General features: G+C 27.6%; 1 protein-coding gene across 1 annotated transcript in view; it reads right to left on the bottom strand.

The window, feature by feature from the left end:
• Positions 1–1,242: 1,242 nt before the first annotated feature.
• The window catches only part of LOC123294667 (facilitated trehalose transporter Tret1-2 homolog), a 37,529-nt gene continuing 11,087 nt past the window's right edge, over positions 1,243–27,684 (bottom strand). The window contains exon 2 of the mRNA XM_044875769.1: positions 1,243–3,145. Within this exon, the coding sequence (XP_044731704.1) occupies positions 1,782–3,145 (1,364 nt within the window). The 3' untranslated portion in view covers positions 1,243–1,781. The remainder of the gene's footprint in view (positions 3,146–27,684) is intronic.

The following is a 27,684-nucleotide window of genomic DNA, read 5'->3' as shown; positions in this document are numbered from 1 at the left end:
AACTTTTTTATATCGTATAGGCAAAATTATTACAGACGTGATATACAAATTGCATATAAAAAAATAATAATATAACTGTCCAAAATTTATAAACTAAGTACATAATTTTTAAGTTTCATCCAAACTGTGAATTATTATTAATATAAATTGTATATATTTCCTCGTCTAAAGTGCTATGTGTTGCCCAATTTTTAAGTACGTATTTTCTTTTAAGTGATTTTGTTTTTCTAATGTGCAAATGTTTTCTTATTTTGTGTATATTTTCCAAGGAAATCTCCAAAAGATGAAATTTTTTTCGTATCTTAAAAATATTTTGGAAAGTCTTTACAAAAATCATCCTTATTTACTAAGTTTTTTTTAAATGTTAATAAAATAAAATCGAATTACGTTAATTGTGTCAAAGTAGAAGTAGCTATTCTATTTCCTCTAAACCGGTGCAAATAAGTTTCATTTAATAAATTCTATCAGTTTGGAAGATCGTTATAGTTATATTAAGGCGAATTTTAGTTTCATACTAATATAATTTTTACTTAAAAGGGCACAGTTGATACAAAAATCTTTACGGAGTCTTTAAGGAGAAAGGAAAATAGAAAACTGTCATTTGAAGTAATGAGGACTTCGATTTATCGGATTCTTTCCCGAACTTGCAACATCCATTTTCATATCAAGATAAATGTCAAAGATTAAACAGCTTTCATAATTCCTAAAAAGGCTTTTAAGATTTTGGGCAAATACTAGTAAATATGGGGATGTTCCGAGCTTAATGACGGATTTAACAGGTGAGCAAAGCCCCCCTCCCTCCCCAGAGGATTCAAAAAAATGTGAATACATTCATTTTCAGTGTAATGCTTAAAAAATTGATTTAAAATATTTTCTACGCATCAATTTGCTTAAAAACTAGAAAGTAGAGCACAAAATTCGAGGGGGAAGGGGGGTTTAGAAACTAAAATTTCATGGCCCCTAGGGAAATTTTGCCCACTGGGTCTTTTCCCTTAAATCCGCATCTGTCCGAGCTTAAGGCACCTGAATTTCTAAGGCAAATTTGTCAAGAACATCCGTTGGGAATGTCGATCTTCATCCATCTGACCAGATGAGGCATATTATTAATGAAATTTTATTAATTTATAAACATTCCTATTATAACTTTCTTATCAAAAAACCGTTAAGGGAAAATTTATTAAAATTAATTTAATTAAAAATAGCACTTTTCGAAAGAAAAATTATGATAAAAATTTTAAAAATCAATATAATTTTATAAAAAATATGTCTCATCTGCTTATCAGATGCGTGAAAAACCATCTTATACCGTCTCTCAGACCATAATAGACATTCCCAAACTTAAGGCATCTGATTTTAAGAGCACCGTATTTCTTGGATGATTGCATCTGGCGAATATGAAGATATTTCTCTCATTGAAACGAGAGAATGGAAGTTCATATGAAGAGGACCTCCAACGATTATGGGATTCATTCCCTATTTATAAGGCACCTGATTCAGTTCAAAGTATTTATAACTGATAGAATTCATTAAAAGAAATTTTCCACATTGACATAATTACTTCGTCTCGAATTCTTTTTAAAAATAAAAAATATTTACTGTTCTTGGTAATTAAAAAAAATATCTCGAATATGTCGAAAGTCAAAAGATCACATTCTAAAATAATACTATATGCAAAATTAATTATTTTTCTACAACAAATAGTCCACGCGAATTTTATTATTTTTAACAATCAAAATCATATTAAATGAAACCTTTTTTAACAATTTAATTTACAAATTACGTTATTTCTTCAATGGTTCCATTTCTTTTTCATTTAATGGTGGTTGTTTTTGATATGTACCCTTCAAAATTTCTTGAATTTCTTCGAGTGAACGACCTTTTGTTTCGGGTACGCAAAAGTAGATCCATGTAATTCCGATTACACATGAAATTGCAAATATTGAGAATGGTATATGATCACCAAATTTAACAGCTAAACTTTGATAGAAGATTGTTGTTACGAAAGCTGCCATAGCTAAATATAAATCCATAACACATAACGCTTTTGCTTTAATATTCGTTGGGAATAATTCACTAGGAACCATCATTGGAATAGCACCTAACCCTAAACTATACATAATTACATAGAATAACATACATGTAAGTGGAACCCAGCCGTATTCCTCTTCGATCTGTGGATTAATATTATATTGGATATAGAAATATGCGGTTTGTGCAACAAGTGCAAAAAAACATCCTCCTGCGGAAATCATTAAAAGAATTCGCCGTCCAAAGAGATCCACAACTAATGTACAGAATAAACTTGATAAAAATTGAACAAAACCAAAAATAATTGCACAAATTTCACCAGAAATTAAACCACCGGCTTTTTGGAAAATAATTTCTGAATAGACTAAAAATGCTGATACACCGGACATCTGTTGAACGGTTTTTAAACCAAGTAAAATACATAATGCTTTAAAGTTACTGCGTACAAAAAATAATTCACTCCATTTTGATTTATGTGACATTTGTTCATCAACTATGGCACTCATTTCATCAAATTCTTCATCGACATTTTCAAAACCACGGAAGGCTTTTAGTGATTTTTTCGCTTTCACTTTTTTACCTTTCATTAATAAATAATATGGTGTTTCTGGCATCCACATAAATATCACAATTAGGATCAATGGAAATACCGATGCAATTCCCGCCATTGCTTTAATTGATACCCATGGACCCACACTATAAATAAACACAGCACCAAAGTCCATCATCATTGTAATACTATTACCTAATTTACCACGTATATCATCTTCGGCAATTTCCCCTATATACATGGGTAAAATTGTATATGTAGAACCGTCCGCAATACCCACAATAAATCTTGCAACTAGAAGTGTTGTTACATTGTTTGCAAGAATAATCATTATCCATGCTGTTAAATATGGTATTGCTGTTAATAAGATCGCATTTTTACGACCAAAATATTCTGCAGAGAATGCACCCAATGGTGAACCGGGTAATTCTGCGATTAAACTAATTGAGGCTAACCACGATCCTTGATCCAGTGTAATTGGTATTGATGAATCATTGGCGTACAGTTTTGGTAGTGAAGGTGATGCCCATACGAAATGCATACCAGATGAGAACATCGACAACGTAGCTGTAAAAAAAAAATTAAAATGAGTATAAATTATTTTAATTGATAGGCAATATACATTACAAAAGTGTATACATTATAAAAAAAAAAAAATAGAAAATAGTCAAAATAATGTGATTTTTAATTTTTATAGGCAATATACATTACTTTTATGTTATACAGTATGGCATATAGTAAAACAATTTATCTACATATAAGAGTCAGGTAGGTTTATAGAATAAAAATTAAAAAGAACCTTTTTATAAGAACAAAAAGGTTATTTCAAGGTTCAATCATTTATTAATCTTATATATTATTACTCAGCTCTAGGAAGTTTTTTCTGTCCCATCCTTATCTACCTTATTCCATTATCAAATTCCATGACTCAACCCTCACTTTCAAGCTTATTATGTCTAGGTTTGACAAAATATACTCACGGTCTAAAACTGTACCGCTTAGGAAAAAACACACTAGACAAATAATTTGAGTGAAAAAATATCATAAATTTAAATAATAAGTTTATTAGGCAAACATGTTAGTTTTTACATGCTCTCTTATATTCTAGACACATAATTACTATTTTTAATACATGTTCTCCTAATATTAATTTAAGAACTTTTGAGTTTTTTCATTTCTACGAAATTTGTTGTTTGTTTTTTTTTACCCACGGGTACAGTGTAGCCACGGGTTACGGTAACTACGGGAGGGGAATTCCGTACGAGTCGAGCTAGTTTATGTATATTAGACTAGCTGTTCTTTGCTAGCTGTGCTGGATCTTCATTGTTCTCACTTAAACCTCCTTCCCCCCATGCATAAAACTCGAGATATTATATTATTTTATGAAACCAAATTATTTTGCTTATAAATGAAAATCGTTCAGCGAAATGGGCGGGTAACTGTGTTATTTTAATTCTATGTGTTATTCTGATGTATGAGCTATATTATTGTAAAATTTCATTAAAATCCATTGAGTAGTTTTCGAAATCATCATTTCGAAAATGGGCTAGCCAAGTCTAAAAGAATTTTTAAATTTGGACAAGTACTACTACTAGTACATTTTTAAATTAAGTAAAGTATAAATTAGTCTGTCTATCCAAAACAGTAGTTAGATTCCAACCTAAAGCCATTTGAAAAAGATCCAAACGACTTTATTTTCAAATGATTGAAAAATGATCCCTAATGTTAAAGTCATATCAGAATGTTAATTAACACACTGTATCTGTGATTTTAATATTTAAATTTGAATATAAAATTTACATTCACTTTAAATTTTGATTTTGCAAAAGATTGTTTGATTATATTAATATATATATATAAGAAATCTTGAATATAAGTTTGATGAATTATATAATATCTGATATATTAGACACACCTTATACCACAAATACTGAGTGTTACAAGAAAAAAAGGCTAAAGAACCTCAAAAAAATATAATAATCGAATGTTGAAATTGACATACAACTATCTTAATGCTTAATCAAACTAAAACTTTTAACTTCATTATATCGATTATACATACAAAACAAAATTATTTATTTGCGGAAATTCCCAAAAATGTGACGTTTTATATATCACTTAGTTGGCAAGGAGCAGAAAGGAGCGGGGAACTTATTTGACAAGAAGCAGAAACTTTTTTTCAATTTGTATTCATATTATTCCTTCCTTCCCCTCTATTTCACAAAATGACCGCTCCGCTATATATATACCCTAGCAGAGAAAATGCTCCACATCGAAGCTTATTTATCACTTGGACTAAGTTAGGATTCATGGATTTTGTTACGTTTTATACTCACAGTATATATATAATGGATATTACATGTAAATTGTAGCATTTGTAGATTCATGCAAAAAAATTCCACTAAGATAATTCCGTTAGATAGATTTTTCATTATTAAAAACCAGAGTACCGTTTTTTTTTTTTTTCTGTAACACTCAATAAATTTTTATTTAATAATAAATACCGTACTTGATAAAATATTATATTATTAATAATTTTCCACTGTGCATTTTTAACCGGTTCAAACCAGTTATACGAAAGTATAAGTTTCTAATTTCTCAAATTCAAATAAAAAATTTACTTCTTATTATACCATTTATATATGAAATATATCAAGGTATATTAAGTTTAGTCCCAAGTTTGTAACGATTAAAAATACTGATGGTACGAAAAAAATTTTGGTATAGGTGTTCATAGAATCATCTAATTAGCCCATTTTTGGTTGTCCGTCCGTCCGTCCATCTGTGAATACGATAAATCAAAAACGAAAAAAGTTAAAAAGCTGAAATTTTTACAGCGCTCTCAGGACGTAAAAAGTGAGGTCGTAACTGAGCAACATAGGTCAATTGGGTCTTGACCTATTATGCATCTTGTAAACCGTTAGAGATAGAACAAAAGTTTAAATATAAAAAATTTTTCTTATAAAAAAATAATCAACTTTTTGTAAACATCACTGTTTACTCACGAGGGCACATATTAGATGCAAATCTTATAGTATGTATTAATATGGGATTATCAGTTATGTATGTGTGACATGTATAGGTGTGTAATGGAATAGAATAATCAACACTGTCTATACATGGTATTTCAACAATTAACTCAGTCAATTGTTTGTTTTCACTTGTAATTATTCATATTCATAGATTATTATGGCTAATAAAAAAAATTGATTTTACGCACATATTTTTTTGCTATAACAAAGTTAATAAAAAAAATTAAAATGTGTTATTAAGGAAAAAAAGCATGTTTTTCATGATAAAAAAGTAACATTAAGGCTGTAAGAACACGCTATTGGTAGCTTCCAAAAAATTACAGACGTGTTACAAACATAATATATTCATTGTATTATTCACCAAGAACTCGCCGAATGTTGTATTTTGAACGATCTTGGAGGTCTTGGAAAAGTTTCTATCCGTGAAATGAATAAAAAAATTTCTTAAAAATAAAACGCAAAGCAACTGTTTGCTGTAAATCGCTTATGAAAGAAAAGAATGTTGCCATTTCAAAGGTATGAATCTCCAAAAAAAAAAAACTAATTAGCGGCGAGCTTCGTTGTATGAACATTAGAAAAACGCCAAGCTCGGTCCAAAGGATCGTTTAGAGGAAACACTATCAAATAAATGATCTTGTTCAGTTTTTATCACAGAGATACTAAGATCATAGAGTCGTAAAGACATAGGAAACGCAATAAGTGAGTTATAGACCGCAGAGAAAGAGACAAATAGGCGTTTATAAGTTAATACGTTTGTAAATACTGGTCTTTTCTCTATTTTATCTCTATCTCTGTCTTATCGAAGATAGCTATACGCGTCTATTTTTATGGTAATGAAGACCTAGACAATGTATGGGAGGGGAGCTAAATCCGTAGAGAGAGGACGGAATGGAAATCCGGCCGTTACCATAAAAAAGGTGAATTACGCTTGTAATTATCTTAAACAGGCCCAATTACTGCAAAAAACATTAGATTGTGTAAGAACATGACATCGTCGTAGCTTAAAACAAGATGTAACCAAGATTTTATCAACCAAAACTATTAATAAATAAATTGAATTTAATAATTGGAAAAAAAGTATAAATGATTTTTAAACACAAAATCAATCACATGTGATAAATGATTTAGTGAGAAATAATTTAAAGTAATTAACAATCAATTTTAATTTTTAATTATATTAATACACACTAAAATATTAATAATAATCATTATACCCTGTATATATGAAATATATATCAAGGTATACCAATTTTAGTTTAGTCAGTTTGGAACGCTTAGAAATATTTATGATATTAACAAAATTTTGGTATAGATGTTCATAAAACCATCTAATTAAACATCTCAAAAATGAAAAGAGATGTCAAGCTGAAAATATAGCGTGCTCAGGACGTAAAAAGTGAGTAAACGAGCAAGATAGGCCAATTGGATCTTTCGTCCGTAGGGTCCATCAGATAAACCATTAGAGATGAAACAAAAGTTTAAATGTAAAAAAATGTTTGTCATAAAAAAATAAACAACTTTTGTTTGAAACATTTTTTTCTTAAACATCATGGTTTGTTTATTCGTGTATATTTCTTAATTTTTCGGACAAACATTTTTTACTCATCAATTTTTTATCGTACCACGCAATTAAAAACTTTTCAGGTCCTTCAGATAGTTTGAAATTTTTTGCCAATAAACTCTCAAAATTTTGGTCGTTTTGAAACGACTGACAAATATTACGCCTGATTCTAGACTTATGTTATTTATATCCAATAAAATTGAATTAAATTAAATTGTTTTTAATTGAATGTTATAAAAATATTTTAAATTTAAAAAGACAAACAATATTTAAACTTAAACTGTTTATTTATAGTTTAATTATTACATATTTTAATTTATTATTACTTTAAATTAATTGATTGTCTTGTGATTATTATGCAACTTGGAATGCATGTACAAGATGATTTTTTAAAAAGTTACCAAATTAATTTTTCCAAAATCGGATTGGAATATCAAACGAGGGAGTCTAATCAAACGAGGGCCAACTTTGTTTTCTTAAATGAAACTATCGAGTTTTATAACCGGATTCTGATTCTTTGCCACATTTTTAACTAGACAAAAAGCTACTATGCCTATTTTTTTAGTTGTATGCATTTTTTTTCATGTTAAGGAATTTTGTACGGAAAAAGTTCATACAAGACCCACATTAATAACTAGAAATCAATATTTTTGGAGTCGGATCGAATTTTTAGAGAGAAAGTAAAACCTCTAAGGTAACTGAGGTAAATAAGGACCAGAAGGTAATAAGAGCCACTGACGTGACGCAGTCACTGACGCCGCCTTCTTGTCAGTGACGAATAAGGCTTTATTGGAGCAAAATGTTGCTTTGTAGTTTTATAATTTTTCGTCATAAGAAACGGTAATTTTTTTTGGTTTTATTCATATAGTAACGTACACCCTCGATATTTTGTATATTGACGTAAAAATTGCAATAATTCGAGAAAATTTGTTCTAAATAATTTTATTAATATGTCACACGTTATCAATACTAACATACTAATTTAAAAAGCCACATACATCATTTTCACAATATAACATGTTTTAAAAAAATTAGCAAATTGTGGTGGATATGAATCTTGTAGGTCACACCAATAATTTTGTAGTTCACATCAGATTATGTAAATTATTGTATTTATAGAGTGGGGGGGGGAGAAGTGTACGATTTATTAAGAGGTCTCATTAACCTTTTCAAATTATTTTCTTAACACATTAAACTACATAAAAATTAAGTGACGAAAATTAATTTTGTTTCTAAGCAAGTTTGTATTGTGGAAATCGACATGTTTTCACTCAAAACAATAATAACATCAGGTTAAGAGTTATTAAGGGTGGATACTTTTGAACTGATCACACTGTATAAAGTTTTTAATTAGTACGCAACGAAACGAAAAAACTTTTGTCACAGGTGAATCCCATAATCCTCCCGTGGCAAAATTTCTTAAAACTAGGTGTAGTGAACAAGTGTATCAAGTTTTACTGCTTGAACACAGAAAGCAAAGTTGGGCCTGTAATTGCAGTTTAACATAAACACTTTAAAGATATACTAATCGATTTTGAATTTTCATTTTCTAGAAGACTATTAACTTCCTCATAATTGGGAAGTTAAAGACAATATTTACTGTATATATACATTATTGTGTAAATTATAAAATTAATTCCATTCTGATAAAAATAATGAATGGTATTTTTTTTTGTTTAATGTGTAATATCAATTACTTTGTCAATAAATATGAATAAAAAAATAAATAATAATTTTTATCATTAATTGTGTGTACATTATTATTGTTTTAAGTTGACATCACAATTCGAAAAAAAAGTCATTAGTTATACACAGACTGATTCATGAGAAGAGAATATATTAGCACAATCGTCTTAGCACTTGGGGAGTATCCATAAATCATGTGACCCGATCAAGAGAGGGAGTGGATTAGTTCAAAAGTTCTACGCTAAGCTAGGTGACAATGAAATCAAGCTACACAATTTTCTTGATCGATATTTTTTGGCACAATGCAAAATAATTTGCAGCCTTGTAGGTTGTCTGGCGAACTGGCGGTAATGTACTAATTAAAACAGAATGCTGATCCGTAGTTCCAATTTATACTAACAAGTGGCAATACTTGCACTTACCATTTATCATATAACTGGAAATTGCAATCATTTCAATAAAAGTTTATATTTGTTTCAAAGGTTGTAAAATTTATCAATCAACCGTCTGTCTCCTGTTTACATTGATTATATCGTTACGCCTGTAGCATCTTGTATATATGTGTCATTTGCTGTAATTAGCATGAAAAGTTTTGAAAAATAAACAAAACGATTTTATTTCAGTGAAATTAATTACATTTACTCTATAAAATTGTTTTATTAACTATTTGGCAATTTATTTAGCAAAATGAAAAATATAAATATTCAGATTTTCGAGAACTATTGGATTTATATAAATTAAAATTTTGTAATTTTTTAAATTTTTTCAAGCCCAGTAATTTGGAACCTTTCAGAGAAATTGAGTTATTTCGTGGTCTACGTCTTGAAGTAAAAATATATCAGCCATAGAATTTTGGATATTACTTTTCTTATTGAAATTAGGTAGAGATCTTAAAAACAAGTCGCCCTATTAGCTAAGTTGGTCAAGGCGTAACCAATTCCGTCCGCCGTATGCTTACGGTAGCGGGTTTGATTCCCGCCGTCGCTACAATATTAATTTAATTAATAGTTGTGATGGGCTGGTATAGTGCATGGTATATGCATGAAGGAGGTGCACTCAGCCTCTGAAAGTGAGGAGCTGATAAATGAAATTATCAGCGGAAAGGTGGTAAAACACATATATGGTATCACAATGGGCTCTATAGACTAAGTGTGACTTTCGTGGACAGCCAATATAAACTAACCTAACTTAGGTAGAGATTTATTGCGTTTACTAGTAAATTCCTGAAAAAACTGCGAATATTGCTGATTTTAAATCATTTTAAGACTTTTAAAATCATTTTTCATGTTGATTAAGGAAAATAAATTATAATCGCCAAACACCGCGACCGCATCAGATATTATTCTAACTATTAAAGAAAAACATATCAGCAATAGGGTCGTATTGCTGAATTAAATTCCCTCTCGATAACGTTCCCCAATTCTTGTATCTACATTTTTAAATTTTTATTTTAAATCAATATTGAGGAAGTACAGACAATCCACTTGTCTTAATCACCTTAATGCCATTAAAAGAATGTAATCTTTATCTCTTGAATTATTTGCACATTAAAAACAACTGCTGAGCAGCAAAGTTCAATCACCAAGGTCATATTTTCCCCTGATTAGAAGCTTCTTATAATTTTTTGTTGCCTATTACAAAGTGAAATTTACAAAATTTAAAAAACCCTCATAAAATTTTGCAAGTACGGAACCCTAAGCTCGCACTTCAAACATATCTAAGAACCTCTTTATTAAATTACCCTTTTCCTTAAAGTCTTTACCAAACTAAGCCGATTCTCTCTGAATTTGCACTTGAATCATAACTAAGAACACTCACCAGTAAATTACCTTTCAAATCAAACCAAAAAATCAAAATCGGTTCATCCGTTTATTCGCTGCGATGCCATAGGCAGACAGACAGACAGACCTAAACACAGAGCGGTCAAACTTATAACACCCTTTCTTTTAAGTTCGGGGGATAAAAAATGAGATTTTCATTTTTCCTGTTTTTGAATACATGATGTATTATCATTTCATGACATTTCCGAAACCCGTTAAATCGTGTTCTTGAGAATCGTGTTCTTCATCCCAACTCCTTTCCTCGTGACCCTTCGATACATTGTATAAGTCTACATTTTCGTATATAGGTGGTATTACTTAAAAAATTCGATTAATTACTGATGTATTACACTTTTGATAATTTACACTTCTGACTGGCTATAATAAATATTTTGGCATAAAATTATACATATTTTATCTAATCTAAAAATACAAAATATGTATATATATAATTATTATTTAAAAAAAAAAGAGACGATATTTAAATTTTTTGGTATTATTCACATAATATTGGTTTTAACTAGATATTTTCATATGAAAATGACAATTTTTTATTTAATAGCTTTTTTTTTTGGCAATGATTCTTAAAATATTTTTATTTACCGGGGCCATTTACTAGCCGCAGCCAAGTAAATTACTATCATGAATGATTTGGATGGTAAAATGTATATCATTTACATCTAAAGTATTCTTTAATTTACTAGTTATAACCTGTTAATAGTCAAGGGTACAATCACTACACGTCTCTTCTTAGATGCTAAACTTAAATATAGTACAAAAAGTCTAAAATAATTTTTGGGTCAAAAGTAAAATCCTTACTCTATTATTATCAATGCGAAAATAATTCCGTCTGTTTGTTATGCAATCAAGCCTAAACTACTGAACTGATTTAATTATGGTATATAAATACTCAAGAGCCTGAGAAAAGATATAAGGGGTTAAAATAGGGGATGAATGTTTAAGGAGATGCTACTAAAATGAATTATGAACCGATTTAAATTAAATTTGGTACAGAGATAGTCTAGAGATTGAGAAAGGATATAAGTTACTTTTTTATGCGAAAAAAAGGGCTTTAAGGGGTTAAAAGAGGGGATGAGAATTTAAGGGGATGCTACTAAAATGAATTATGAACCGATTTAAATGAAATTTAGTAAATATGGTCTAGAGATTGAGAAAAGATATAGGCTATTTTTCATGCGAAAAAAGGGCTTTAAGAGGTTAAAATAGGGGATGCAAGTTTAAGGTAATGCTAATTTGGTACAGAGATAATCTAGAGCCTGAGAAAGGGCATGTTATACTTTTTAATTTGAAAAAGACCTGTTAAGGGGTTGGAAGTTTGTATGGAAATTACGTCACTTTGAAAACTAGAAGCTTGAAACTTATTTTTTAAGCTTTTTATTAGATATAAATAAATACGACATTCAAATTTTGTGAAAATTTGACCCTAAAGGGGATGAAAGTCTGATTAAAAAATTTCTAAAAATAAAAAAATTTCTATAAATAAAAATTTCTAAATATAGAAGAAATACAGAGAATTATTACAAAATTTTAAACTGAAATTAACGCAATAACACAAAATAGGGGTTCATTTAGAAAAGTGTAAGCAATAGAAAATATGAACTAGGCCAAAGATATAAGTGTAGGTACTAGGTACTTAATCGATTTGAAAAATTATTTCACGTATCAGGGAGTAACATGAGCAGTTTTCAAAAAAATTAGGGTTCTGCACGAAAAGAATAAAATCGACGAAATTGTGAACAAAAGTGACGGCATATGAAGTGAAGGTTATAATACAATGATCTTTGTATTTAAAATTGAAGTTGACCAGCGAAGCGGGTAGTTTACAGCTTATATGTAACAGGTTGCCTATGATAAAAAACGAAAATTGTGCTTTTTCGATACTGAGCTTTTTTATTTAAAAATTCTTGGACCATTTATATAGAACAATATTTATCTACATATTAGTAAAATTAGCAAAATGATAAGATAAAAACAATCTATGACATAATCTTAAATAAAATTTTTTTAATGGAAAAAATAAAAAAAATATGTAATCTAAAAATTTTGAAGCCACATAATCCATACAATCCACACGCGAAATTTAAATAATTACCTAAAATATTAAATATAATTAACATAAAATTAATAAATTAAATAGTTATTATAAATGTGATTTTAAATCTAAATAAATTTATTATAATCAAGTCAGCATAAAAATAAGTGATTTTATGGAAGAATAAAGCCCACAAATTTATATAATTTTAGCCTTTGCTAGATGAAAAAGGATACAATTTTGACGCGGAATTCGTTGTGTGCGTAGTCATGGTAGGGATAATAAAATCGATGCCAGCGCTTTAAGTGAAAAATTTTGGAGATAAAGTGGGCTGTTATGACTAATTTGCAATTCTTTACATGTTAATGATATAGAAACTGTCAAATTAAAATGATTGAAAAACACTAATTAATTAAACTTAATGCATTAAAAATTGTGAAAATAAGAAATCAAATTGTACAAATATTATTTTTCAAATGTTAATTATCGTAATTATTTATTTAAATTTGTGAAACAAGAATATTAAATTTTAAATGTAAGTTTTCAATGCAATCCACACAATTATATATGCATCCATTAATTCTATAATTAAAGTAGTGTATCGTTGTCATGGAAACGAAATTCACGCTCGGAGCGAATAGCGACAAATCTGGATGAAACTGAAATATTGGATACTCTATCAAAAATTAGTTTTACTTTTTTAGGCTCTTAATATTATTTGGCAATAGAGAACTTCCATTTATTTTTTTTACCACAAATTAGAAGATATCGGCTAAAATGTGTATCCCTTAAAATACTTTCGGTAGTGAAAAATAAATTATGAAATTTGAAAAAAGTTAAAATTTATGTAAAAATATACTTAAATATTCTGATTTCGAGTCATAAAAGCACATTTTTCTTTTATAATATTAAAATTAAAAATCGTAATTTTTAAACTGTATATCACGTGACCTAAAACGCGGACAAGCCCTGATGTGATGTCATATCTGTATGAACCATAGACTATCAGTTGTCTATGAATATATCTGTCAAACTTATCTGTGTTATTTCGTTTAATGATACCGATATTACGACACCAAATTGGATGCCCGAGTTTTTGACAGTTTAAAAAAGGTTTAAAATTTAATTTATGTTTTTGGGAAGAAAGCGTGTGTATTTTTCTGAAATAAATTTTTGGTGGCTTTTTATTAGCAAAATCAACATTTTGAAGTACTTTTTCAAATATAGTAGAATACTCTATTGAAGGCACTTCCCCCGCCTACTTTTGTAAAGATTTTTTGCATTTACATTCAGTACGTGATACTGAACCTATTAAAATAAAACAAGTGAAAACAAACAATTGACTGAGTTAATTGTTGAAATACCATGTATAGACAGTGTTGATGCGCAATCGTTTGTTTTTTTGACGTCACGTAAATAACAAAAGATATTCACTTTTAAATAGACACACACACAACTGATATTCCTATATTAATACATACTATAAAATTTGCACCTAATTAACGCCCTCGTGGGTAAACAGTGATGTTTCAAACAAAAGTTGTTTATTTTTTTATAAGGAACATTTTTTACATTTAAACTATTGTTCTATCTCTAGCGGTTTACAAAATGGGTCCTACGGATCCAAGACCCAATTGACCTATGATGCTCATTTACGAACTTGACATCACTTTTTACGTCCTGAGTACGCTGTAAAAATTTCAGCTCGATATCTTTTTTCGTTTTTGAGTTATCGTGTCCACAGACGGACGGACGGACAACCGGAAATGGATTAATTAGGTGATTCTATGAACACCTATACCAAAATTTTTTTCGTAGCATCAATATTTTTAAGCGTTACAAACTTGGGACGAAACTTAATATACTATGTATATTTCATATATACATGGTATAAAAATCACTCCTGTAATATAATGCAGAAAAAAATTCTCTGTAGTCTAAAGTAATGTTAATAATCCAATAATAAACGAATTATTTCTTTATTAAAATCATAAAATATGTTATATTGATTATTGATTATATTGATTGATTAATAATAAAAAGTTTATCAATAGGCTGACTTAGACTTGTACTCAATAATTTTAGTTTAGTGATATGCATAATATTTATCGGGTTTTTAGTTGGTTAATACTTTAAGATTTACTTTACTTGAATAAAATAAATACAAATCATTTAACCCTTTTAGTCTAGCTAGTCAACAAAAATTATTATAAACAAATTATTAAAATCGGGAAAAACGACCAAATATATTTATATGCTAATAAACAATTAACTTGAAACTAATTGATTTTATAAAAAAAAATTTCAAACGAAAGTAGTAAAAAAATTTAGAGTGAACAATTTCGATATCTTTAGCCGTTTTCATAGCGATCAATTTTATATATATTTTTCGTTAATTATCCCATCATTATCCTCGAATTATGTGTAAAAAGTAGTGAATGATGTGTTGACGTCATTGCCGTTTGAATTTATAGTTAAGAAAAACCATTTTCAATTGTAAAATAACATAAAAAATCAATTAAAATTTTTTTTTAATTTTTCTTAGAAATTTTTAGTAAAAAATTTTTTTTAGTTGTTTTTAAGAAAAACAAGTCCTCTATTGTTTATAACTTTTAAAATTTTGTATTTACTGACAAACGCTTCTGGCACATTCTTTTGGACATCATTCCAAATTATCTTTTTATCCTGAAAACATTATCCTTTGTTATACCAGGACCAACTAAATAAGCAGTGATAGCTATTACTGCACACCTGCGAGTAAAATATTTTACTAAATTTCTTACAAACAAATTTTTGCTCAACGTTTAAGTCTTAAAAGTTCATAGATAATTTTTCTTGCTCTTTCAACTAAACTAATTTATGTAGGTCTTCTATCTCCAGTAACAAAAACAAAGTTGATTTTTAACTGACCTTTAAAAACAAGATCCAATAATCCAAGGTGCCCAGGATAGCTAATTCACTGCACAATAGATACAATGCCCTTACGTTATCAGTTAAGGGTTAATAATAATATGATGACATGATATTTAATTTTAAATATAAAATAATAAATAATGTATTTCAAGTTTATTATGTTAGTTAACTAAAGTTATTTGTTTTAACTAGAAAATAAATATAATTATTAATTTAATGATTATTGATAAATTGAGACCACAAATGTATTTATTATACAAACATTTGATAAAAAAAAATAATAATAATAATAATTGTTTGTCTTGTTATAAGCTTTGTTTGAAATATTTTATTATTTTTTTAAAATAATTATAATCCCCTATAAAATTTTTTGTGGGTTACTTTCAAGGTTAGTGCAAAAAACATTTGGTTTTCCGATTAAGATAAAAATGATGATTTTATAAAACGGCATATTTTATTTAGATTTACATTAAAATCGTAAATATCTTGGCATGAGGAGACACTATGGAAGCCTGGTTCACTTTCAAGTGGCATTACACTAGCTTATTTTTTGTACTACCCACAAGTATAAACCAATTTTTAAAAAGCCAATAGTTCACTTTCAACAAGTGCACTTGTGACTTGTGGTATTATGGAAACGAACCCTTTTGAAGATGTCGGTATTTTGTCATGTGCTGATTTCTAATTATAACGTCATAATAAACAGTTCATAATACTTTTAAAGGTTAGAAATTAGAAATGTGCAGATTCAAAAGAAAAACATCAACAATTAAAGCATTAGATTTTTTAAATAATACTAAAGAAAATTTTGAACTAACTACATAAGAAAAGTTATAAACATTATCATATTATTATTAAATCCGGATTGATGTTTGAGTGTTAATAAATACATATAATTATTAATAATTCCAGACAGTTTCGTTAGTGTCTAATTAAAGGATAATCATCACCGACTGACATCTTTAAAAAGATTCGTTTCCATAATACCACAAGTGACAAGTGCACATGTTGAAAGTGAACTAGTGGCTTTTTTAAAGTTGGTTTTATACTAGTGGGCAGTACACATTTAAAAAATAAGTTAGTATAGCGCCACTTTCTCATAAATTGACAGTGAGCCATTCAGGCTTCCGTAAGATAAACCTAAGACGTATGTGTTTTATAAGATAAAGAAAGGTCCACGCATAAACCTTATATTATAGCAAATGGGTCCCATCTATATTGTCTGAATTTTGTATATATGTTGTTGTTCTGAACTTTCTGAATAAATGTCTCAATACACTGATAAATCAATGTTTCAGTATCATTTCAACATTGATAAATGGTAAGTAATGAGGTGGTCTAAATTGGAACCACTGAAAAACGATCCACTTCTTGTTTAATAGTACAAATTTTTATCGCCAGTTGGCGAGATTCATCTGATTTGAATTTGAATATTTGTATTGGCCTAAAAAATGGTAAGTACAAGTATTGCCATCTGGTAGTCGAAATTGTAACTACTGGATTCGGATCTTCTTCTGATTTTAGTACGAATTTTATCGCCAATTGGCGAGTTGCAACTCCCAGTTAACATAGTTTTTGTAATCATAGAAGTAATCTTGAATAAAAAATTATTCTGATTTCAAATCTTACATATTTTGATCTAGACGTTCTTCATTCATACATTTGAACAATATAGTTGTAAATTACTATGATTACTCAATATACATGTATTTATTCAATACCTACTGAAAACCTGCAGTTTAAGCATACTATCGAACTTATATTTTATGCCACCGGTAGAGATATGGTTTTTTTTTCTCAGTAGAATTCATAATAAAAATATAATTTTTATCCTATTTAGATCAATTATATTTACGTCATCATTCATCAAAATAAACAAATATCATATTTGTAGCACATTTGAATGTCCGACGTTTAAAAAAACAAGTTGAGAGATTTAAGAGCAAAAAGGTTTTCTAGAGGCCCCAAAAACCAGTTTTTTTTTACTATTCGACAAAAAAAAAAAATGTTTTTAAGTTATAGCCTGAAATTGATTCAGAAAGTCGCATTTCTTATGGTATTTGGGCGATATCTCAGAATATATGTTTTCAATCATCAAATTTGTCCAATTTTTGTTTTATTCTTTTTGAGTCAAAATTATTCTATACACATAGTTTTGTCAAAATTGAAGACAAACGTTTTTTCTCAATTTTCTAAGGGATACTCATTAGAAAAGTTGCAATAATCATTAAAAAAATTTTTGTTTTTAATTCTGATAAAAGTTGATATATTTAAGGTAATATTGATCCAAAAATTGGATTCATTTGACGATTAATCGAGCATTTTCTATAGTAATGTTCGAAATCCGGATAAAATCTTATCCAGTTTTGGACAATATATGAAAAATTATACATCCAATCAATAAATGAATTTCATTTTTTTGAATTAAAATTGCTTTATACTTTGAGTCTGAAGTCAAAAAAAGGTAGTCAGTCACAGGAGCTGTTGATGGGAGTGAAAACTTAAAACTTTGAAATAACTGTGTTTTTATTTATTTTTTAATTAATTATAGTTTAAATTATTAAAATTTCATAATTTGTAAATTGAAATTATTAACGTGTGTATCAAAACTATTATAAATAATAAAAAAAGCAACAACACACAGTGTTTTCAAGCGGTCACCGTCCTAGAACTAAGTGTGCTCAATGTGGTATGTATGAAGCATGACGCGTGCCGATGAGGCGAATTCCATGATTTCTGTTCACCCAAAAAAGTACTCAACGCGCCTAAAGAAGTTTTCACTTCAAAAATTTGGTCAATATCTTGTAATTTATAAGGCCACGTGGCGTCTAATATTCAAGCGGCCGTGGAGATATAAAAAATGCAGTTATATTATTCATTTTTCAACAGGTTTTTGATCAATAAAACTATAAATAAAAATTCATATTTATAGTTTTATGAGATTAATAATATCAATAAAAAATAATTTATATAAATATTGTGATGGTTGATTGAAATATACATCATATTATATATAAATACACACAAAAATAAACAAATAATTTATTTAAATATTAATAAAAATAAATTTTAAATTATTTGTATCGTTCAATTTATCTTATTATATTATTCGTGATTCGTCGTGTTTATTCGTTTTATGTTGAATCGATTAATAAATACATTATTATTGTTATTTAATATTATATTCATATTTATGGTTGATTTTTAATTTAATAATTTTTTTTAATAAAAACTTTTTATCCAAATGAGATCTGGTCTATCAAAAATTCTTCACCTCAATAGAAAACTTGCATTAATTTAATTTTGTCACAAATTCATCTATAAATAAAATAATGTATTTAAGTAATTTATTTTTAAATTAATAATTCCATTCTATTATTAATTATTATTAAAAAATAGTTATACTAAGAAAAACGGTAGTGACGTATAAACAACCGTGGAGGCTGTGAATAAAACCATTTCTATGGAAATATGCGTTGTAATATAGTAAAAGCCAGTTAAGAGACAAACCATTTATCATTATTCATATTATTTTATAATTTCTCCGTGCGATGGCATTACAAAAGCGAAGTGTTGGGGTCACTGTTTTTTGAATTTATAGTTGTGAAAAACCATTTTCAATTGTCAATTTATATAAAAAATTTTGTTAAATAGAAAAACTCTTTTAATTTTTCTTAGTAATTTATAGTAAACTTTCGAAAAAAAAAAATTAAAAAATATATATTTTGTACTTGTGAAAATAACACCACAAATAAATTAATAAAGACACAAAATCAAAAACTAAAAATTGACAAATTATAATTTATTTAAATAATTAAATAATAAATTTCAAAATATTTATTGTTCAATTTATCTTATTATTATTAATTTATTGTTCGTAATTTGCCGTGTTTACTGTTTATTCATCATTGTATTGTCAATTTATTAATAATTACTTAATTATTTTAATTTAGTAAAATTGATTGCATGCTTTAGAGAATAATCAACTTGGAAAAAGATAATTTTTTTAAATAAAATAATTTTTTTAAATTATTTTTTATGTTACTAAACCTATCCCTTGTCCGATTGGGATTCTAATCTGGACGTTATGAATTGTTAGAAACCGTCCAAAAATTATTTATAACCTACTCCGGTAATTTTCAAGTACATTTACATTGAAAAATAAGGACTTTACAATAATTGTTTTTGATTTGTTTTCCATGATGTTTTGTAATTGTGAAAATAGTACCACAAATAATTTGATTAATACTTATTTTATTCAAAACATGAAAAAAATTCAAAATTTCCTCAGAAACCTTTTATAAAGGTAGTAAAAGTACCAATGCAAGTTTAGACTTGTGGTTGGAATTAATTGTACCGTATTTTCAACTTTGATAATTTATTTCGTTATAATTTCACAAATGTTGACGAAAAATAAGCATACAAATTTTCGATATCTGCATTGGTTTTCGAAGTATCGAAATCTAAATAATTAAACAAAGTTTTCAATTTTCCATATTCTGAAAATTACTCTACATATTGAAAAATTGTATTCTTACTTTTCGTCATATATTAATTAGCCGGGCACAACGCGTTTTTTTTGTTTTCTTATTAAAGTTTTTACTTTAATTTAAATAGTTTTTTTTTTTAATTTCCATCGACTAGTTTTGGAGAAATGTATGAAAACATATCATCCATCTACCATGTTCCCATAAGACTGATGTTTAATATGCCTACTTTAGAAGCCATTTATTTATTCAAATTATGGTTCACCCCCCTCTAAAATTTTCAGAATTGATTTAGACTTAGTCCAGCTTCATATAAAAAAATGAAGCTTTTTATCCAAAATTGGTCTGGCTTTTGTACATTTTTAAAACACACTAATCAAGTAATCTGTAAATTCAGAGTATTTAAACAGTTAAATTCGTGAGTATATTTATACAAGTATTTAATAAGTATTTTTACCTAATTATATTGTAATTAATATTAAGTATTTTTGTTTTCTAATTAAAAATGTTAATAAGTGGCTTGAACTTAATCTATTTTTAATGGAATTTTTATTTTTTGTTTATGAACAAACACCTGCTCAAAAAAACATGTGATAAAATTGTGAAAATTTGTTTAAAGAGTAAAAAAATTATTTTGGAACAATTTTTAGTAAAATATTCTTAAGAATAACATAAATAAATATAAATTTACCTATTTCTATTAATATTTATGTCATTTGAATAAGGGATCCGTACCAAAACGTTACTTTATCGTACCTAGTCGTTAATAAAATTTAATTAACGTTATCAAATTTATTTTCCAAAACTTTACTCATGGTAAATATTTTTTATTAACTCTTATGTAGTCTAATATTGCGGGAAATCTAATACTATCGAAGATTTTCTCAAAATTAATAAAATGTTTAAACATTTTCTATAACCAATATAAATAAATTTGAAAAATTGTAGTGAAAAATTCCTTTATACAGTGCAACCTTAATATAACGAACCTCAATATAACGAATTCCTCGATTTAACAAATTTTTCGCAATCCCCTTGAATTGTCCATAAGAGTCAATATAAAATATACCTCTACATTACGAATATTTTTTGCGAACAGTCTCTTTATAACGAATTTTCAACTATAATAAAAAATTTAAGTACCTCTAAATAACGAAATTCGTCAATTCAAAACCTTTATATAACGTATAAAGTCCCACCAATATATGACAGTTAGTATGCTCCATAGTATGTAATTCACGTCGCGAGAGGTTCCGACACTTTTTTCCTCTTTATAACGAATTTTAGACCAACTTAACCTCAATATTACGAACCTCAGTTTAATGAATTACTTGATATAACGAATATTTACTGATTCCCTTCAGATTTGTTATATCGAGGTTGCACTGTATATTTTTTGAAATGCCCAAATTCTGTCATAAAAAAGTAGAGAAATAACACATGAAATTTTTCTATTAATAGTAAGAAACTGGAAATTTTGACTACGAATAAAGTCACAAGAAAATCAGTTGAACAATAATTTATGTCCTGATATTTTTTTCTGTTAAACTAATAAATAAAGAAATATAATTTTATATTTACGAATATTGAATTTTATAAATATTTACAATTTAAAAATATTATCGCAAAATTTCCGATCCCGGGAAACTAATTTTTAGTATCGGGAAGTTAATGGTCTGGACCAAACGAGGCACACCCACATGAACAGCTTGTTGTAAAATTAAATTTTATCCAGAAAAACTTAACAAAATTGGTAACAATTTTTTTGGAATAGAATAAATCAACCAAATAAAATTTCAAATTAATCAATTTTAACAAATTATTTTATCATCAAAACCATAACCATATCCAATAAGTTTGTGGGGGACCGGATAAGATCAAAAGTGAGTAATTAATTCTAAAAAAAATTATCAATTTTTTAAGATAAAAAAATATATTTGTTTATTAAACAAATAAAAACTTTTTTAAAAAAATGACCTTGACATAAAAATTAATTAATGTCAAGGTTAGAACTTTAGAGGGGAAAAAACTTTGATGCAATAATTTGATTTTATGTGTTTTTGAAAATTTTGTGTTTTGGCGCAAATGTTTCTGTTTGTTAATAAACAATAATTTTTTAATTCAATGAAACGAACAATGTTTAAGTTAACTTAAAAATTAGTAGTGAGGCATCTAGTATGACGTAAATGTTAAGTGTTTGTTAAATAATCGAAAACTATTATACATGTATAACGTATACGTAATTCAAGTTGCCAATTTATTAATTTTTCAAGTCAACTTTAACATTAACCGTTCCATTGAATTAACAATTTATTGTTTATTAAAAAATAGAAACATTTGCATCACTAACTCATGCGTAACTAATGATATTTAAAATCTAAGAAACACATCCATGAGATTTTAGTAAAATGTGACCGGTTTCTTTCATTTTACCTGTACATAGAGGTTATAATATATGACTTAATTTAAGTGACATTGACGTTATAGAGTATCGTATTTTTCATGACTTTAAATCATATTATTTACGTAAATCGTTATGATTCAAACCTACGCACGCATGCAGATATAAAACTATTTTTAAAAAAAATTTTATTGAAACATCTGCCAACAAAAATTATTTAAAATGCATGTGCGACGATTATCGTAATTTTTTGGAGGTTTCTTTCGCTATGCATGTTCTTTCTTTGGTCTCAGTGTAATACACTGAGTGAAAGTAGAAAAGGATAGGGTTATTAAAATGATATAATTTTATTTATTAATTAGTCATTCTTTTATATGTCTTTTGTGAAAAATTCATATCGATTCTCTGTACGGTTTAGGAGGAATTAACTGTAAAAGTCAGTGTTTTTACCGAAGTTTTTCATTTTTATGCACAGTTCTTAATTTTGGTATGATTTTAAAGCTTAAACTTTGAGGAATATTGATAAAGTGCTTTTATAGAAATGGCAAAACATTTTTAAAAGCACTTATTGACTACAACACCAACATTTATTACGACTTCTTCATATACCACCATGTAAAAAGGGCTGTTTTTAATAATTAATTTATCGAAAATTGTATAGAAAATCGACTTGAAATTTATACAGAGGCGTATTAAATACTCATTAATTGACTCACAAAATTTCAGGTTTTTTGTAACACTTTCATTTTGTTATCGAAACACTTTAAGTGTAAATTGTCTCTAGAGTAAAAAGAACATCTTAAGTTTTTTTTTTGTTTCAATAAATTAATTTTAGTCACAAAAATTATATTTTTGTTAAAAAAAACTTTTTTGACGTCTTTTTGAATGAATTTTCACGTGAGGTGTAGATCTATTTTTACACTGTTTGACAAACTTTATTAATAGCTTGTCTAATTTATGAGGATTAGAAATTTTAACCGGACAAATGAACAAAAAATTAGTCAATTATTTTTCTATCGCATATGCGATTAATATAATATCCCTATCCCTATATATTATAAATGTGAAAGTAAGGATGTTTCTTTGTTTGTTTGTTACGCTTTCACGCAAAAGCTAGCGAATGGTTTTTAATGAAACTGTACAGCAATACAGCTCATACATTAGAATAACACATGAGCTATAATTTTTAAAGATACATAAAGAAAGAGAAAAAAATTAAATTTAATCTGACATTTACTATTTCAAATTAAAGGTTTCAGTAAAAATTTAAAATAGTAAATGTCAAATAATTCAGTGCCACCTTTTCTAATATACTCAATGAATTATTCCTATTTTACAATTAAAAAATTTGAAAACTATGCATATCTTTTAGCTGAGCGTAAAACAATCCCTTTGTTATAAAAGGGGAATAACTGAGACTAACAGATGTGGAAGCTATGAAGCGGTGGTTTTTACTTTTAAGCCCAGTGAAGCGGGCGGGTATCAAGCTAGTTTTTTATAACTCATGGATACTAAAAATGCTTCTCTGGAAAGGCGCATTAATGCAAGAATTAAAACTATCATAGCTTGGTCAATATATAAATAAATTTGGTCATCCGAATAATTTTTTATATCTACAAAAAATATTAAAAGTTATTCCAAAATTTTAAGTTGTGAGGAAATCCCAAATTTCTCGGAATTTTATTCACTAGATTATTTCATATTTTTGATATTTGAAACAAAAAAACCGGGGAATACCATTGATAAAATTAAAATCATATAAATATTTTCCTTGTTTTAGCCATATATAACATATTTTATCGGTCACAATTTTTATACAATTACTCACTGTTGAAATAAAAGTGGGGAGTCTGTTTTTTTTATTCTATCGAAATTAAAATTATCGAAGATTTATTCAAAATATTATTAAGGTAGTACGAGCGGCAAGGCAATTTTGATATGTGGTTGAAATAATTTGTACCTTATTTTCAACTTTGATTATGAATTTTTTTATAATTAAACAAAATTTTCAATTTTCGATATTTTCAAATTACTCCTGATATCGGAAAGTTTTATTGTTACTTTTTATCTTATATTATCAAGTTATAACATAATTCACAATCAAAATTGAATATATATATTTTATTTGTGTCCCCACTACCGTGCTCATACATCCTTAATTAGTCGTACACAACGGTTTTTTTTTTTTTAGTTTTCAATAACTTATTAATATTTTAACTTTAATTTAAATAGTTTTTTTTAATTCCCCCGACTAGTTTTGGAGAAATCTATGAAAACATATCATTCAACTATCGTTTTCCCTTAAGACCAATGTTTATAAGCTACTCTGAAATCATTTCATAAAATTTATTAGCTTCTCTATTGATGTAAATTTTGTTTTTCAAACTTCAAACAGTCCAACTACATACAAAAAGAATCAAGCCTTCTATTTCTGCTGAAACTCAAATTTTTATTTCTTTTAATTATTATATTAAAAATCTTTTTATATATACAAAAAAATAGAGTAAAGTACCTCCTGGCTTGTTTTTGAAGTCAGTTAATAATAAAATTGAAGGTTATTTAAACTTAAAAATAAAAAATTATCTATTTTATTAATTAGTAAGGCTTAGTGTTACAACAATATATTTAACTCTACTAATAAAACAGTAAATATTTCATTTTAAAATTATAATTCGCTCTTCAAATAATGTAATTAACATCTAGTGTATTCTGTATAATTTTAAATAGACGTAAACGATAAACTGTTTTAGGATGCGGGTATACAAACAAAACGAACGATGCACAAATCTTATGGTAATTGGATCCTAGTTAAATTTTTATGTTCTATAGTTGGATAAATCTACCAGATTGTGATAATAATTTCGGTAAATTTTGGGAAATGGCTAATTTTTTTTGTATAGGTTTCTTTTCTTATAAAAAATCGCCCTATTAGCTCAGTCCGCGGTATGCTTAGGTTTCGATTCCCGCCGTCGCGACAAAATTAATTTAATTAATAGTTGTGATGGGTTGGTGTAGTGCATGGTATATGCATGAATGAGATGTACTCAGCCTCTAAAATTGAGGAGCTGATAAATGAAATTATCAGCCCAAAGGTGGTAAAACACATATATGGTATCACAATGGGCTCTATAACCTAAGTGTGTCCTTCGTGGACAGCCGATATAACCTAACCTAACCTAACCTTCGTCGTAAAAAATACAGAAAAGAAGTTTTCCGGTTCCAGAACGATCCGCACGACCTTCGTCACGCGGTTTATATCTATACATTGTTTTCTTTGGTGACGTTTTCTTTCTTGTATTGATCGGTTGAAAAACAAAATTGTTTGTTAAGAATTTCTGCATCGACCTTACTTGCTATCAAATCCTGTACATAGCACAATAATCTCAAAATTTCAAGAAAACCGCAGTAACCTCATATTTTCAACATTGAAAATATAATACTGTGGTAATTTTTCGAAAAATAAAGGAATTGACTCGCCAGTCTAGAAAAAGATGTAACTTATGATAATGAAAAAGGGTGGTAAATTTAAGCCCAATACATAACCTCAATTTTGAGAAAAAGGAATTTTTCTGAAAAATTTCAACAGCTAGTACAGTTCAGGCAAATCATCGAATTTTAACTTTTTTTTTTAAATTAGAGATTTCTATATATGGATAGTGAAAGCGGTTTTTTTTCGGAAAGTGCTAAAGGTTTTTTTTTTTCAAAACCTGATTATGAGCCGAAACATTACAAAACAAAAATGCAAAAAACTCGAAAAAATCCAGATTTGCAACATTACAAGGTACATGAATTGAAAATTTCCAATTCCAGCAGGCAACTAAATATCGTTAAAAATGTTTTACCGGGTTACTTTTGATCAGTTTTCGAGGAAATTTCTTGATCGATATCTGAAGAAAAGTTCATAATCGATATGAGTAGAATAACTCATTTTATTAGATAATTGATATTTTGAACCTATCACGTCAATGTCAAAAAAATTTACTATGATAAAAAAACTAAAAAAGTCACATAATGTCAAATACTTAAAAAAATTTGATAAAAATATGAAATGGAAAATTAGACTAAAAATTCGATAAGATACATGGATGGCTAATAATTTAACTAATAACACAGGTCACGATTATATTTTGTTTAGCATTTTGTAATAAAAATTGTCACATTCACACATTTGAACATTAAAGGGGTTTTACTGTTATTCATACATGATGTCAATGAACACACAATAAAAGCTCAACGGAACCATTTAAAATACAGTAATTATTATCAGTTATAATATAACGCTTGACGAAATAAATTTTTTATTTTTTAATTGCGTTTTTGACACGACCAGTCTTAACACATATAAAAATACATGCGTCTAGAATAAGGATTCGATCGGGACCTTTTCATTGTCGTCGTTATAACCGGTTTTTAGTCTGTATTTTTATTTTTTCGATAAATTACATAAAAATATATTAAAAAAAAAAAAATAATAATAATATTCATATTCAATCTGAAATTATTTGCAATAAACATCTGAAGAAATCGATGCTATAAAAAGTTTATTTTTAAAATTTTCTGTGTAAAGAAGTAAAATAAATTTTGTATTCAGAATTTCATTTTATTTTGTGTAATGATATTAAAAACTAAAAATATTCCGTGATAGTATGACGTCATAAAACAAGTCGTGTCTACAGTCTGTGTTCAATACATTGCAATTTGATAAACGGATGATTCTTATAGAAATGATTTTTACTGGTGAATCGTAGTTTTACATTTTAATCTTCCAGGAAAAATACATTACACAACTTTATACAACATTACGATATGAAAGACATTCTCAGCACTTCCACATTTAACTTAATCATCAGAAGGATTTAGGAAAAAAATAGACCGAAAAAAATTTCTGTAATAGTGTGCCATTTTTGACAACTAAAGAGCTAAAAACTTCAGAACCTAATTAACTCCTCTATAGTCGGCAAACTCAATCTAGCCAACTCGTAATTTACAACAATACTCCGGGTCTACAAAATTTTTGGTCTATTTTTTCGGGTTCAATTTTCTTCGATTACCGATATTAGGTAGAGATAAGTTTTTTAAATATAAATTATAATTTCTAGGCAGCTTTGTCGTTGCTAACATTATTCAAACAATTAAAAAGAAAAAAATCTATT

This window comes from Chrysoperla carnea, chromosome 3 (assembly GCF_905475395.1).
Source record: "Chrysoperla carnea chromosome 3, inChrCarn1.1, whole genome shotgun sequence".
Lineage (NCBI taxonomy): Eukaryota > Metazoa > Arthropoda > Insecta > Neuroptera > Chrysopidae > Chrysoperla > Chrysoperla carnea.
This window is presented reverse-complemented; position numbering and strand designations above follow the sequence as displayed.